The 14,504-nt window shown below is 33.2% G+C and overlaps 1 protein-coding gene across 4 annotated transcripts in view; it reads right to left on the reverse strand.

Moving 5' to 3' along the window:
* Nucleotides 1-4,264: 4,264 nt before the first annotated feature.
* The window catches only part of AGL (amylo-alpha-1,6-glucosidase and 4-alpha-glucanotransferase), a 94,410-nt gene continuing 84,170 nt past the window's right edge, over nt 4,265-14,504 (reverse strand). For all 4 annotated transcript variants that reach the window (XM_058303131.2, XM_058303133.1, XM_058303132.1 and 1 more), the window contains exons 32-34: nt 12,932-13,019; nt 12,693-12,826; nt 4,265-6,764 (exon numbers count right to left, since the gene is read on the reverse strand). In XM_058303131.2, the coding sequence (XP_058159114.1) occupies nt 6,647-6,764; nt 12,693-12,826; nt 12,932-13,019 (340 nt within the window). In that variant the 3' untranslated portion in view covers nt 4,265-6,646. The remainder of the gene's footprint in view (nt 6,765-12,692; nt 12,827-12,931; nt 13,020-14,504) is intronic.

Consider the following 14,504-nt stretch of genomic DNA (forward strand, 5'->3'; position numbering starts at 1 on the left):
GTGGAGAAAGTAGAGCACCTGAGACCAGAGAGAAACAAGCCCAAGGAGAAAGATGAGACTTATCACAGCTAACAGCTGATATTGGAAGAAGCTGGGACCACGGAGCCTGAAGAGGAAGAGGAAGCCCGAACCCTTGCAGATGTTGGCAGCCATCTTGCTCCAACATGTGGCAACAGACTTTAGTGAGGGAAGTAACAATGCTTTATGGCCTGGTAACTGTGAGCTTCTATCCCAAATAAATACCTTTTATAAAAGCCAACAGATTTCTTGTATTTTGCATTAGTACCCCTTTGGCTGACTAATATAAGTAGGTACAAGGTGAGATCGGAAAAACTATTTATGCCAGAAAATAAAGAAGTGCTAAAAATTTTTTTAAAAGGTACGGAGTTTCTGCTTCCATCTGTGATGGATCACAACTATTAAAGAAACAAGATATTTAAAAGCAATGGCTTTCAGGCAGGATAACAGGCAGGTCAGGGCAGAGATACTGGAGCGAAGAAACAAAGGTGTGCCCTACGATCTGCCTCAACTTCTTGCCTGGAGAGGGTTTTCAGGTCACAGTTTAGAAAAGGGGTCCACAGAAAACTCATGGCATCATTAAGTTGAGGAGCCAGGGCCAGGGCCAGAGCCAGTCAAGGAGACTATGGCAGATATAAACTGTGAGGCAAAATACTAAAGAGGAGGGAGTTGAAGAGAGAATGAGAGAGAGAGAGAGAGAGGTGGGGGAGGCAGGGAGATGAACAGAGACAAAGGGAAGGATGGAGGGACAGAGAAAGAATGAGTGTGAGAGAGACCCAGGTATCTGGAGTAGGGTCTCAACAAGTCATTGGCTGCCAACGGATCTGTGCATATATGAGGAAACCACCAGAAGGGAGGATGCGGTTAAGAGGAACAATTCCTGGGAGCTCACACAGGGAGTAAGTCTGGTTCCCACCAGTGAGAGTGAAAAGACCTTTGAATATATGAGCTTGAGGTACTTTCTTTTGAAAAAAATTTTTTAATAACAGCTTTATGGTGATATAATATACCACGCAATTCACCCACTTAAAGTATACAATTTAATGGTTTTTAGTATAGGTAGATATGTACAATCATTACCACAGTCAATTTTTGAACATTTACATCACTTAAAAAAGAAACCCCAGCAAAGTGGGTGTGGCTCAGTGGCTGAGTGCCTGCTTTTGCATATATGAGGTCCTGGGTTCAATCCCCAGCACCTCCTTAAAAAAAAAAAAATAAAGAAAAGAAACCCCATTATCCTTTCGCTACAATCTCTTTTATTCTCCCATCTCCACCCCCTAGTCCCAAGCAATGATTAGTCTACTTTGTCTCTAAAGATTTGCCTATTTTGTACATTTCATATAAATGGAATCAGGTAAGTGGTCTCTTGTGACAGGATAATTTCATTATGTGGCCAAGGTTCATCCACATTGCAGAATGTATCAGTACTTCATTCCTTTTTTATGGTGATAATATTACATTATTTGAATATATCACATTTTGTTTATCCGTTCATCTGTTGACATTTGGGTTGTTCCCATTTTTAGGCTATTATGAGTAATGCTGCTATAAATATTTGCATATACATTTTTGCATGGAAATACATTTTAATTTCTGTTGGGTCTATATGTAGGAGAATTGTTAGTTCATATCTAACTTTATGTTTAACTGTTTGAGAAACTGCTAAGCTGTTTCCCAAAGCAACTGCACCATTTTACGTTCCTGCCAGCAGTGTATGAGGGTTCCAATTTTTCCATATCCTCACTAATACTTGCTATCTGACTTTCTGGTTATTGGCCTTCCTAATTGGTATAAAGTTATTTAAATTTGTAAAACTATTAGCAATAATAAGTGAGTTGAGCAAGGTCACAGGATATGTCAATATACAATATACATTTCTATATACTAGTCTGAATTGGAAATTGAAAAAAATTTTTTTGGAAATTGAAATTTTAAAAAATCATTTATATTAGCCTAATTCTTTCCAAAATGTTCTATTAGACTTAACACAATCTTTCATTAAAATTACACAAGACTGTTTTTGGAGAAATTCACCAGCTGATTTTAAAATTTATATGGAAATTCAAAGGACCTAGGATAGCCAAACCAATTTTATAAAGGAGGAAAAAAAATTGGAGGACTTACACTACATGATTTTGAGACTTACTACAAAGCTACAGCTATTAAGAGAGTGTTGGAAAGTTGCAAGGATAATCAAAGAAATCAGCTGAAGAGAGAGAATCCATAAAACAGGTTCAAGCATATATGACTAAATGATATGTGATAAATGTGACAAGGGGAGAACTATTCTTTCCAATAAATGATGTTGAAATAATTGAATATTCACATGTAAAAAAAAACTCCGAACCTTAGGAGTAACTTCACACCATATACAAAAGTTAACTAAAAATGGATCACAGACCTATAGGTAAGAGCTAAAATTTTAAAACTAGAAGAAAATGTAGGGAATTTTTTTTTACTTTGGCTTAGGTAAAGATTTTTAAAATAGGACACAAAAAGCTTGAAGTATACAAGGAAAAAATGGGTAACTTGGATGTCATCATAATAAAAACTTGTGCTCTTCAAGACTCTAAGAAAACTAAAAAGTTACAGACTGAGAAAATACTTGCAAAATTATACCTACAATATATAAGAACATTAAGTTCAATAAGATAACAAACAACTCGACAAAAATGGGCAAAAGAAAATATTCACAATAGAAATACGTAATAAGTACTTGTTTCTATAATATATAAAGAACTATTACAATTCAATAATAAAAGAATTCTTCTAAAAAATAGGCAAAAGATTTGAAACAGACACTTCACCAAAGAAGATATACAAAAGATAAATGATCATACGAAAAGATGTTTAACATCATTAATCACTGGGGTAATACAAACTAAAACTACAATGCAAAACCACTAGAATCACTAAAATTAAGACTGACAATATGAGTGTGGTCAAGGTTGTAGAGAACCTGGAAATTTCATACACAGCTGGTGAGCATGCAAAATCGCACAGCCACTTTGGAAAACAAGTTGCCAATTAAACAGAGTTTAACATCTTTTCATATGACTGAGCAATTCCACTTCCAGGTTTTTACCTAAGAAAAACTTTCACACTAATACTTGCAGTAGACTGTTCATAATGGTTTTGTTCACAATAGACAAAACCTGGAGAGAACTCCATACACCATTTAACTGGTGAATGAATAAATATTGCCCATTTGTTTTCAGCAATGCAAGGAAAATAACTATTAATACTTCTCAACAAGACAAAGAGACTACTAATAAATGCAAAAGTGTAGATAAATCCCCAAAGCATTAGCTAAGAGAAAAAAGCCAGACATGAAAGACTACATACTGCAGGAATGCATTCATATGAAATCCTAGAAAAGGCAGAATCATGTCCTAGAGCAGATCAGAAACACCAAAGGAACTACAGGGTGTGGGGAACAAGATTTATTGCAAAGGGATATGAGGGAATTTACTTCAACTTACGGAAAGTTTTACATCATGATCTGGGCCACTTCAGGAGACAGCTATATCATATAGCATTTGCCTTTTATAAGTTGATGAGAAGGAAATAAAAAATCCACTGTAGGGAAGTGGATGTGGCTCAACTCATAGAGCATCCCTCTACCATATGGAGGGTCCAGGGTTTGATCCCCAGGGCCTCCTGACCTGTGTGGTAAGCTGGCCCACACGGAGTGCTGCTGTGAGCAAGGAATGCCATGCCACGCAGGGGCGCCCCTGCGTAGGGGTGCCCCACACGCAAGGAGTGTACCCCATAAGGAGAGCCGCCCCATGTGAAAAAAGTGCAGACAGCTGATGCAGCAAGATGACACAACAAAAAGGAGATGTGGTTTCCCAGTGCTGCCCGATAATGCAAGCGGACACAGAAGAACACACAGTGAATGGACAGAGAGAGCAGACAATGGGGGAAGGGGAGAGAAATAAAATAAATCTTAAAAAAAAAAAAATCACTGTAGTGTAAAAAGTTTTAAGGAATTTCAGGAGAGACCAGAGGTGTTAACAGATCTGTTTATTCATCTAAAGTTTATTTTGTTCCTAATTTTGACATTGGACAATTACAAAAGAGCCTAAAATCCTTCCTCCTCTATCTGCCTCCATATATCTTGCTTACAAATATTGACAAAATTGAAAGGCAAGAATCCAAAATAAGCAAGCACTGAATAAAGGGCAGTGATCAGCATAAACAAATTAGTTAACTGGTAAATAATGGAATGAAAGCAAACATATTCCTTTAGAAAATATTTTTATTTTCTTGGCACACAGACATAAAAATTACATTTGCCCATTAGAGCAACTGAAGACATATCACAAATGGATTACAATTCATTTATGTTACAGTATATATGATGATACGGATATGATGGATATGATGACAGGTCTTGTGTTTCCTCAGTTATCTCTGAAAACTTATTAAATATCACAGCATACAGGCTAAGCTGGCATATTTACTTCTCAGGTTAAATAATAAGATTGATTTGAATTAGTGAAGATCCAAGGCACAGACCATTTAATTGTTGAAATGTAATATAATAGCAACTTATCCAGCATCACTCATGAATAAAGCATTCTAGCTAAATGTTTTAAATCAAGTAATATTTATCCCTTTCAATTCTAAAACTGTTACACTAACAACCTGTGATAGAATGAGTAACATGCTTTCTTAAACTTTAAAATAGACCATGCAGAATATAACATTCTTTTTTCATTAATATTCCTAAGAATATGAAGTACTTAAATTTCTACTGTAACCCAATATACTCATGGATAATCCAGTATCATTATGTTTCTAAGACTGTCAGCTTGTTATTTATTTTGTCTCATTTAACTGTCAGCTACTACTTCTTGCTTTGGTTAAATACACCTGTCTTCTCCTACCTTTCTTACCATTTTTTAATATAGAATTTAGAGTAGAGCAATGTGACTACATAAACTTTTGATGAACCAATGGTTCTTCTCTCTCAAGGAAGGCCATTACTTTTAAATGCACAGTTTAGAGAAAATTTTACATTTCACAATAAGAAGGAAGGGAAATTTGGAAGTCAGATTACCATATCACAACTGTCCTCAGTTTTGTAGAATGCAATCAGCTTTGTTGGGAATTCAGAAAACTAAGCTAGTTAAAACTATTTCTAAAGTTGGGTCAGCTTTGAATAAGGGTCTGTGGGTAATATTACAATAAATTGCTTGGGATCAATATGTGAGATCTGAGGCATTTATATCTTCTGATGTCCAGGAGCTTTCATTTGCTTGCTTTTCTTCTTTATTTTTATTTCATGGTCAAAGATAAGGTTTTTGGTTATGTGACCTCTGAGGAAAGTATTACAGTGCCATTATTTTATTAACTATAAATATACGACTGAATATTAAATAGTAATGAACTGTGCAACTATCTACTTCCAATTGAAAGTATAATGAAGTAACATCACTGTTTTCTTGAGACAACAACAGTAAATTATAACGACAGAGTAAATTTATTTATTTTTTTCTTCAAGAACAGGTTTTTCTGTTGAAGTACAAAATAAAATTAGTCCACCTGGAAAATTAGTATTATTCAAAAATGTCAACTCATATAAATGTTAAAAATTTTTCCTTTTCTGACTTTTCAGATTTAAGATATCTCAAAATAACTTAATATGTAAACTTTTGTAATAATTTTATTGAATTCAAGATAATTACTGAATTCATATCTACATTTTCATATTAAAATTGTTCTCAGTGCTAAACCTGGTTAATAGGAAACAAGTATCTACTAAGATCCACTAGTAGACATTTGCACACAATCTACAGTTAAGTTTGAGAAAATTAATATAGCATTTCCTTTTCTTTAAAGATCTCATAAATATGCCCAACAATTTAAGTTTTGAAAATGTAGACAATCTCATAATGGGAAACTAGAACTCAAGACTTATTTTACAAGACTGTTTTAAGGAAATAAATTTCTCAATGCTTTGTGACTTTTTTCATATATCCTATATATTGTCAGCATAAGTAAATTATGTTAAATCTACAGTTGGCATTCATTATATTAAAAACAGTGAAAATTAAAAGCACATTATTGATATCTATCCATTTATGAACAAATAGTGTAGGTGAATAATTTTATCTTTCAACATTCATTTACTACTCATTGTATATAGTTACAAGGGAATAGGACAGTAAACAGGTGAGAACAGTGATAAGTCACAGGCTATTCAGTATGCATTGTTACTGAAGAAAATATATGCCACAATTTGAAGATATCTTTCCCATTTCTTTCATAATTAGGTTATCATATTTCATTTTCACTATGTACAAATAAAAGATTACATGAGTTTTCTTTTTCAAACTCTGAATTTCTCGACATTTAAATAACACTTCCTGAATTTAAAATAAAAACATTCTATTGGTAATGATAATTTTTCTTTCTGATTCAAATCAACAGCTATCTCTGTACATTTAAAAAGGAAAAAGAAAAAGCAATTCTTTGACAATCTTACCTAATTGGGCATCATTATGAATGAGATTTTTAAAATGACTTGAACTGGCACATACAAGGCATTTACATTATATTATGAACTTGCATTCCATCACACATGTGACTGCATACTTAATAAATATTCAGGAGTCAGCTACAAATCAAAAAGTGTCTCAAGAATTGTAGCAATTGACCAGGCTTGTGTTTCACAACTGAAAGGACAGTATTGGCCATTATCATTGGTCAGTTCTGGAAGCCCTTTCCAAAGGGATCTTAGAGAAAGAAAAGACATTTAATGAGATATAATCTAACACATAGCTTGTTTAACAATTTAGGAAAGACACTAGTGATTTTTAACTTCTAATATAGAAAATAATCATATAAGTCATTTGCTACAAAATAAAACAAAATATCCAAAAATTACATGTGGGACATATAAAGAACATAGATTTTGATATTCAATCTTCCTTTGGGATTTAGGACTTTCCCATACAAAGAAATCCCTTAATCTATTAAAAACACAGAAGAAACCCCCATTCCAGGCAATATATAGAGAGACAAATATTTTTTCAGACTAATTTTACTACTTTCAAAATAAGTATATAAAGTTTGTAAGAGACTGAAATTATACATATGTAGTTGTATTATGTTTGATATTGTTTTTGATAAAATTGTGAAACTGCTAAGAAATAACGAAACATTGAAACTATGACTAGGAATAAAATGCTAATTAAAAACAACCTCGATTTCTATACAAATTTCTCAATCTACTTAATAATAAAGAACTTAGTATTGATTATGGTTCTATTATGTTCCAACCACTACATTATACAAATTAACTCATTTAATGCTCACAGCAACTCTGAAAAGTGGGTACCATAATTATTCCTATTTAGAGTGGGTAAGAGAAATTTAGTGAAGTTAAATCACTTGTTCTGAGTCTTACTGTCAGAATACAGAATTTATTCTTAATTTCGATGTAATCCCTTAAATATAAAACATAAACATATTTTAAAAATAAAAATACCAAATCCTACATGATGTTCCAGTTTTAAATTGGGTTGTGGGTACATTTGTTTCATTATTAAGCATTGCAACCCGTGGCTTTGTTACATGTGCCCTTCTGTAGGCATTGATTATTTCATAATAAATGGAAAAAATAACTATCAGGTAAATCTGATGATACGTTGGATAATAAGTAATAATATCAGCTAGTTACCACATCTTTAAAAAAACTGTTAGAGAAATGGAAAATAGAGAACACTTGTTTGTTTCCAAGGGTTCAAGCTATTTCAGAGTAAAATGCCAAATCACTGAAGTTGAGTACTTGGGTACCCAAATTAAGGAAAAAACAATGGTACAGAACCAATAATATGCTATTCATAATTAGATTTGGATACTATAACATGGAGCAATACCCATAATGGTATAAGGAAATCTCCTTCCTAAAAAATTCATCCCAAAAGTCATTTGGTGGGACCTCAATCTGGGAGGAAACGGTGGCAGGAGTAATACAGAATGGAATGTCAGAGCCCAGGGGTATGAATAGGAAGTTCACAGGGGGAAGGGTGGCCAGTTGTGGGTATTCAGAGTCCTAGAGGTACAAGGAAAATGCCCATGTATAGGGGCAGCCTAGCATGGGGTGTCAGAATCAAAGCAGAGTAAGCAGATTTCACATGGTGGTGATAGATGGGTATGGGGAGAAGTTTACTCATTGTTGGAGAAGAGAATTACAAACACGGAAAGGGAGGAAAATAGAATAAACACTGAATAATGGATTGGAATTGGAGATCTGGTGTGGACTCGGGTTTTCAATATATTGAGGTAGAAAGAGATACACTGAGACATAAATGTGTGTGGATATATATATGTATATGTATGTTTATTTTATATCTGTATATATATTCTCTAGCTCTGTCTATTGGAGAAGCAGAGTAACAACTTCCTGAAAGCAAGAAGCAACCTCTTTCAGTAATTCATTCAAGAAATACATCGAAAATCTGTAGGGAATCTGAACATCATCAACCAACGTGGGTTAACTGCAACTCCATTTAACAATAGTAGAAAACACATTCTTTTCAAGTGCAAAGAGATTAGCTCCTTAGACAGAACACATTCTGACCTATAAAACAAGTCTCAATAAGTTTAAAAGGATTAAAGCTATACAAAGTATATTCCCTGATGCCAACAGAATTAATTTTTGGAATCAGTAACAGATGCATTTCTGGAAAATCCCAAAATATTTTAAAACTAAATAACATGCTTCTATATAATCCATGGGTCAAAGAAGAAATCAAAAGGGAAATCAGAAAATGTTTTGATTTGAATGAAACTGAAATAAAACATACCAGAATTTGTGGGGGTGCTGTTAAAGTAGTACTTAGCAGAAATATTTACCACTAAATGCCTACCACCTTAGAAAAGAAGAAAGGTCTTAAACCAAAGACCTCAACATCTACCTTAAGAAACTGGAAAAATAATAATAAATTATGCCCAGACTAAGTAGAGGAAAGAGAATAATAAGGAGCAGAGCAGAAATCAATGAAATAGAAAAGAGAAAAACCATAGAGAATATTAATGAAACCAAAAGCCAATTCTTTGAGAAGACTGATAGGGAGAAAAAGAGAAACACAAAAGAATGAGAGTGTTGACATCACTACAGATTCTACAGATAATTAAAAGAGTAATTCACTTTAGATGAAATCATTTCTTGAATTGTGACAAGCATATCTGATCTACCTTCTCATAAACCTTGATAGGAACTAACGAGAAATTATCAATATTCCCATTTTGCAGATGAAGAAATTGATTTTCAGAGAAGTTCAGAAACTTGCTCAAGGTCATACATAAAATAAGTACCAGGGACAGAATTTGAAATCTAATCTGAATCCGAAGTATACACTCAAAGGTACTATTCTATCAAGGCAGCTACAGTAAACAGCAAGAAATAAAAACGGAGACTTTAAGGAATTTGGAAATTATTCCTTAAGCAATGGGAAATTACTGAAATACTGTAAACATAGTGTTAAAACTGTGAGAGTTATATTTCAATGTAATTAAATCTGGTTTGAGGTAGTATGAGAATATGGATAGAGACTGGATATGTGGAGACTATTGCCTATTCCAGTGAAAAGGTTATAAGTTACACATTAGGAAGTGACAAGACAAAGGAGATCATCTATTAGAAAGCAGTATATACCACAGTAAATATTTCCTCAAATAGCGGGGCTCCTTAGGGCTCTGGAAACATCCAGACACAATAGGCAGAGAAGACAGCTCGAGAGTTTGGTGCCCTGCCAGTGCACCCTACTTTGGAATTTTTGCTCCCCAGTGTGACACAGTTGGACTCATTTGTGGTTTCCCTACACATGGCTCTTCTGTCCCTTCTATTTGAACCTACAGTTAGTCTAGAGTTGATAGATGTATGTCCAAGAGACTTAAATCTTTGGGCTTTCCATGTGCCAGTCAGGACCTGAATCTCAACAGAGTTGCAACACCTTTTCTCCAGTCTGTTGATGGACAATGACCATCCCAAGGAACAGAAAGAGTCTACAAAAGCAAGCAAGATAGTCTCATCCATCTGCCCTACGGGACCTAAGCTTCCTTTCAGAGGTGGGGTGGACATCACCATTCCAGAATCCTCAGGATTAGGGAATGAATGATGGACTAGAGTAGACTTACTATTATGCTACTATAAATTTACTGTTATTCTAGCAATGGAAGAACTCTTATCACTGATGAAAAGGCAGTGGACACCAGAGGTTCAGAGGGATGGGAGGGAAAAATAGGTGTAATACAGGGGCATTTTTAGGACATTGGAGTTATCCTGCTTGATATTGCAGTGACAGATAAAGGTCATATATTTTGTCATAACTTACAAAATTGTGCAGGACAGAGTGTAAACTATAATGTAAAATATAATCTCCAATTAGTGGCAATGCTCCAATATGTGTTTATCAATTCTAACAAATGTACCACACTAATGAAGGATGTTAATGTGGGAAAGTGTGGGAGGGGTAGGGAGAGATGCATATGGGAATCCCCTACAGTTTTTATGTAACACTTATGTAATCTAAGTATCTTTAGAAAATAAAAAAATAAAAAAGTATTTTTTTTTTTTAAAAAGAAGGCAGTATAGAGATAGAATAAAAAAGCTTTGGCAACTCTCTGGATGTTCTGAAGAAGTAAGGAGGAAAATTGATGATTACTTGGGAGGTCTGAGTTTAGGAAGCATGAATTATGCTGATACAATATAACACAAATGGGAATTTTATGAAGGAAAAACTCACTTTCAGAGAAGATGAGTGCTACAGAAGTACATCGCAAGAAAGAAGTTTATCAGATAGTTGAAAAATAGAACTGAAGCTTATGAAGGAGTTTAAAATTATCAGAATAAGTGAAGACATCAGATTGGATGAAATACACAAACATACATGTGGTTAGAAAAGAAAGGAAGATTAAGGATAGATCTTACAGAATGAACCTATTTAGGTACAAGGAAAAAATCCCAGAAAAACAGTGAAAATACAATACAGTACAGTGGTTAAGAACAAAGCCTGAGGAGCCAGACTGCCCAAATTTTAGTAAGAGCTTTACCAAATTACTTGCTGTTTGTCTTTATACAAGTCACTTAACCTTCTTAGCTTCATTTATAAAATGGAGTTTAATAATAGCTCACACCTGTGTTGGTAAGTAATTTGCCCATGGTCACACAGTTAGTAAGAGAAGCTGTGAATAAGAACAGTAATAGGAAAATACTAATAATAGTAGCTATTTTATAGAGCTGTTTGGATTAAATAAGTAATTTTATATAAATGTATTTAGAATAATGCTGGAACAGAACAGATGCTCAAGAAATGTTATTTGTTATTGTTAAAGTTATTACTAAGTGAACAAGGGAAACCTAATGCTTTGGATAGTATAAAAAGTTTTTCATGAAAAGAGGTAAGCAATGATGTCAAATGCTATAATAAGGTCAGAGGCAAGACCTGAAAAGTCATCATGGGAATGACTGGGAATCAAAAGGGATCTTGGAGAGGAGCTTTACCAGAGTGGTGAGGGCAAAAGTTAGACTGCAGGTGGTAATGACTAACTGGATAGTCAGGAAGCAAAAAGAATGAAGAGGTTATTCCCATGGGAAGTATGCTGAAACAAAAAGAGAATGAAAGGACAAGGCTTGAGATGGTAAACTTATGAAGGAACTTTATTTTAGGATGTACAGATTTGAGTATCCTTGTAGCTTAAGAAGGAAGAGCCACTGGAATACCAACAGAGGTAATTATAGAGCAAGGTTATAGAACACGTGGGAAGGGATGGGATCATAGGTAAAAGCAGAAGAATGACCCCTGTAGTGAAGATATTCTTACTTCTCTATGACAAAAGGGAAGAAAGTGAAAAATAAGTGTAAATAATGAGAAATACTAAGGGGCTATTAAGAATGGAATCATATAGACCAAGCCTCAATCTCTAAATGAGGTAGATGAAGGATGGCAATGTTGGGGTTTTCTGTGACTATATCCAGGCTAATGAAGACAAACTTTGACACAACATTCATTATGGTGGATGTAAGTCTTTCATGTTTCTCATAAGAAAGTAGATAAAATTACTTATGCTGTTTCTGGATAATTATCCTGAGTAATAAGATGCAGATGTGTTTAAGTATAAGCTCAATTTTGGGAAATTAAGCTAGCTTTTGACTGAATTTATACCATTTTATAAGACAAATATATAATTCTGACATTACTAATTTGCTAATAATTAGGACAAAGAATATGAGAAATGGTTATTGGAAACAAGAGTCAAAAGGCTATCTCTGATATTTTAGCTATAATGGTAGCATTTCTGAAAATTATTTCTTGATGTATCTTTAAGTCAGTTAACTCAAAAGGCCCAGAAAGTGTCCTTTTGTATTTGTTCTGTGCTAATCCAAAAAATCAGCTAAATTTTAAAATCAAAGACTGTTTCATACATATAGATTATACAATATCAAGTTCTTTATTAAAAATAAATAACCTGAAGTTATTAAAGAAGGGTGAAAACTACACCACATAAATTGTAAAGAGTAATGCTTTCACATTTCATTGGGATACCTAGAGTATTTAGAAATGAATTCAAAGGAAATTTGAATTCCTTTGAAATCCATGTAACTAATGAATTGAACAAATACTAGTTATGGAAACTACATGCCTCTGAAAACTTACCTCTCAAGATGAACATAATGCCGGGAAAGAATGTTTTTAACTAAAAACTTAGTCTCAGCAATAGCTTCTGGACCCATCATTTTGGAAAAATACAATTTTGCACGAAGAAAATACCCAATAGGCCAAAGCCACTCCTAAAAAGGATGTAAAAGTAAAGAAATAAAAGAGCTATAGATACCTAAAGTTACTTGAAAAATAATTTTAACTGAAAACCCAACAAAGAGAAATGAAATTCTTACAGGTCCTTGGTGATAGTTGAACCCTTTAGCAAGATTGTAGTTGTCATTGTCTAAGGCATTGTCATAAATTCCACAGTAAACCATATCACTGAAAAATGATTGAAAATTAAGTTAAATAGAAGAAGATCATACATACAGGAAGTATTATAAGTATTTGTCAATAGCAAAGATAAAAGAAATCATTAAATTATTTTGCTGTCCAATTTATAGAACAAGTTCAGCATTTAGTGCAGCATCCATTTAACCTTAAATTAGTATATAATGTGTTCAAAGGACTTTAATAATGTGTTAGGGAATAAATAACAAATACTGGCTAATATAAAAACATATAAAATATTCAGGGATCCTGTCTTCAAGTAGTTAACCTTGCACTAAATATTAGTTGGTTTAAAGTCAACTATTTTACTAGGCATCTAATAAATTTATTATACTTAAAATATATACATAATTTGAACAAAACATTCAAGATAAGGTTTTATTAATTATTTAATATTGGAAGGCTTGCTTTTTAAAACTTCTCTGTGAAGGTATTTGAAAATTAAAATTGGCAAACGATCAGATTACAAATAACAACTGAATGCACATATTGCTATTACACATTGAATTTATAATACACTTATAAACTAAAAAAATTTACAAACTTACAACAATACATAATATAAGACAGTGATCTATTTTTGAATTAAATTTTTTTTTTTAGAAAGTAGCATACAGCTTGCCATAAGTGAGTTTTAACTGTGGCTTTAGTTTTGACAAGTGGTTCTTAAAGCCTTTGAAAATGTAGACAGCACCCCGGAATGCTCACAAACAAAACATACAAAATTTTACCTCTGAAGACTCAATTGAATATACAGTAAAGTATAAAAAGTCTAGAAAGGTGAGAGTCCTGTAAAGATGAAGCATTGTCATTTATTGATATAGAAACTAAGTTAATGATGGGTAGCAAACTTTAAAGGAAAACAGAAAGGTCAATAGAAACAAGAAAAAAAAGAAGTTAGAGAAGAAAAGAACTAAATATGGTATACATATCACATAATCATAAAATAAAAACAAAGCATACATTGATTTAAATAAAAATGGTAGTATAGAGAAATGATGGAGAGTGTTGGGGGTGGGCAATAATAGAGTTAAATCCCCATCTATCCTCATGAGAAGTCAACAAATAATACCTAATATTAAAAAATCACAAAACATCTGGATATGCATATTATTTAGAAAATTGGAAGGAAATACAATGAAAAATAATGATTGCCCATGAAGAGTAGAATTAGGGGTGGGGAGATGCACTAATGGACTGATACTTTTTTTAAGTTTCTCTTGGTATCTACATGTTTACTTTGAGGAAAAGAAAATATTCATTCTCTTTGACCTGGTAATTCTTCTATGAATTTATTCTGAAAAATTAATCCAAAATAAATACAAGCCTTTCTGTCTCAAGATGTTTATTATAGCCTTATTTATGATAATTTTTAGCAATAATATAGAAACAATTTAAACATCTAAAATAGAATATTTGGCATGAAAAACATGCAGAAGAAAAAGTTTTCAAGTAATTTTTAATCACATAGGAAAA

This window comes from Dasypus novemcinctus, chromosome 9 (assembly GCF_030445035.2).
Source record: "Dasypus novemcinctus isolate mDasNov1 chromosome 9, mDasNov1.1.hap2, whole genome shotgun sequence".
Lineage (NCBI taxonomy): Eukaryota > Metazoa > Chordata > Mammalia > Cingulata > Dasypodidae > Dasypus > Dasypus novemcinctus.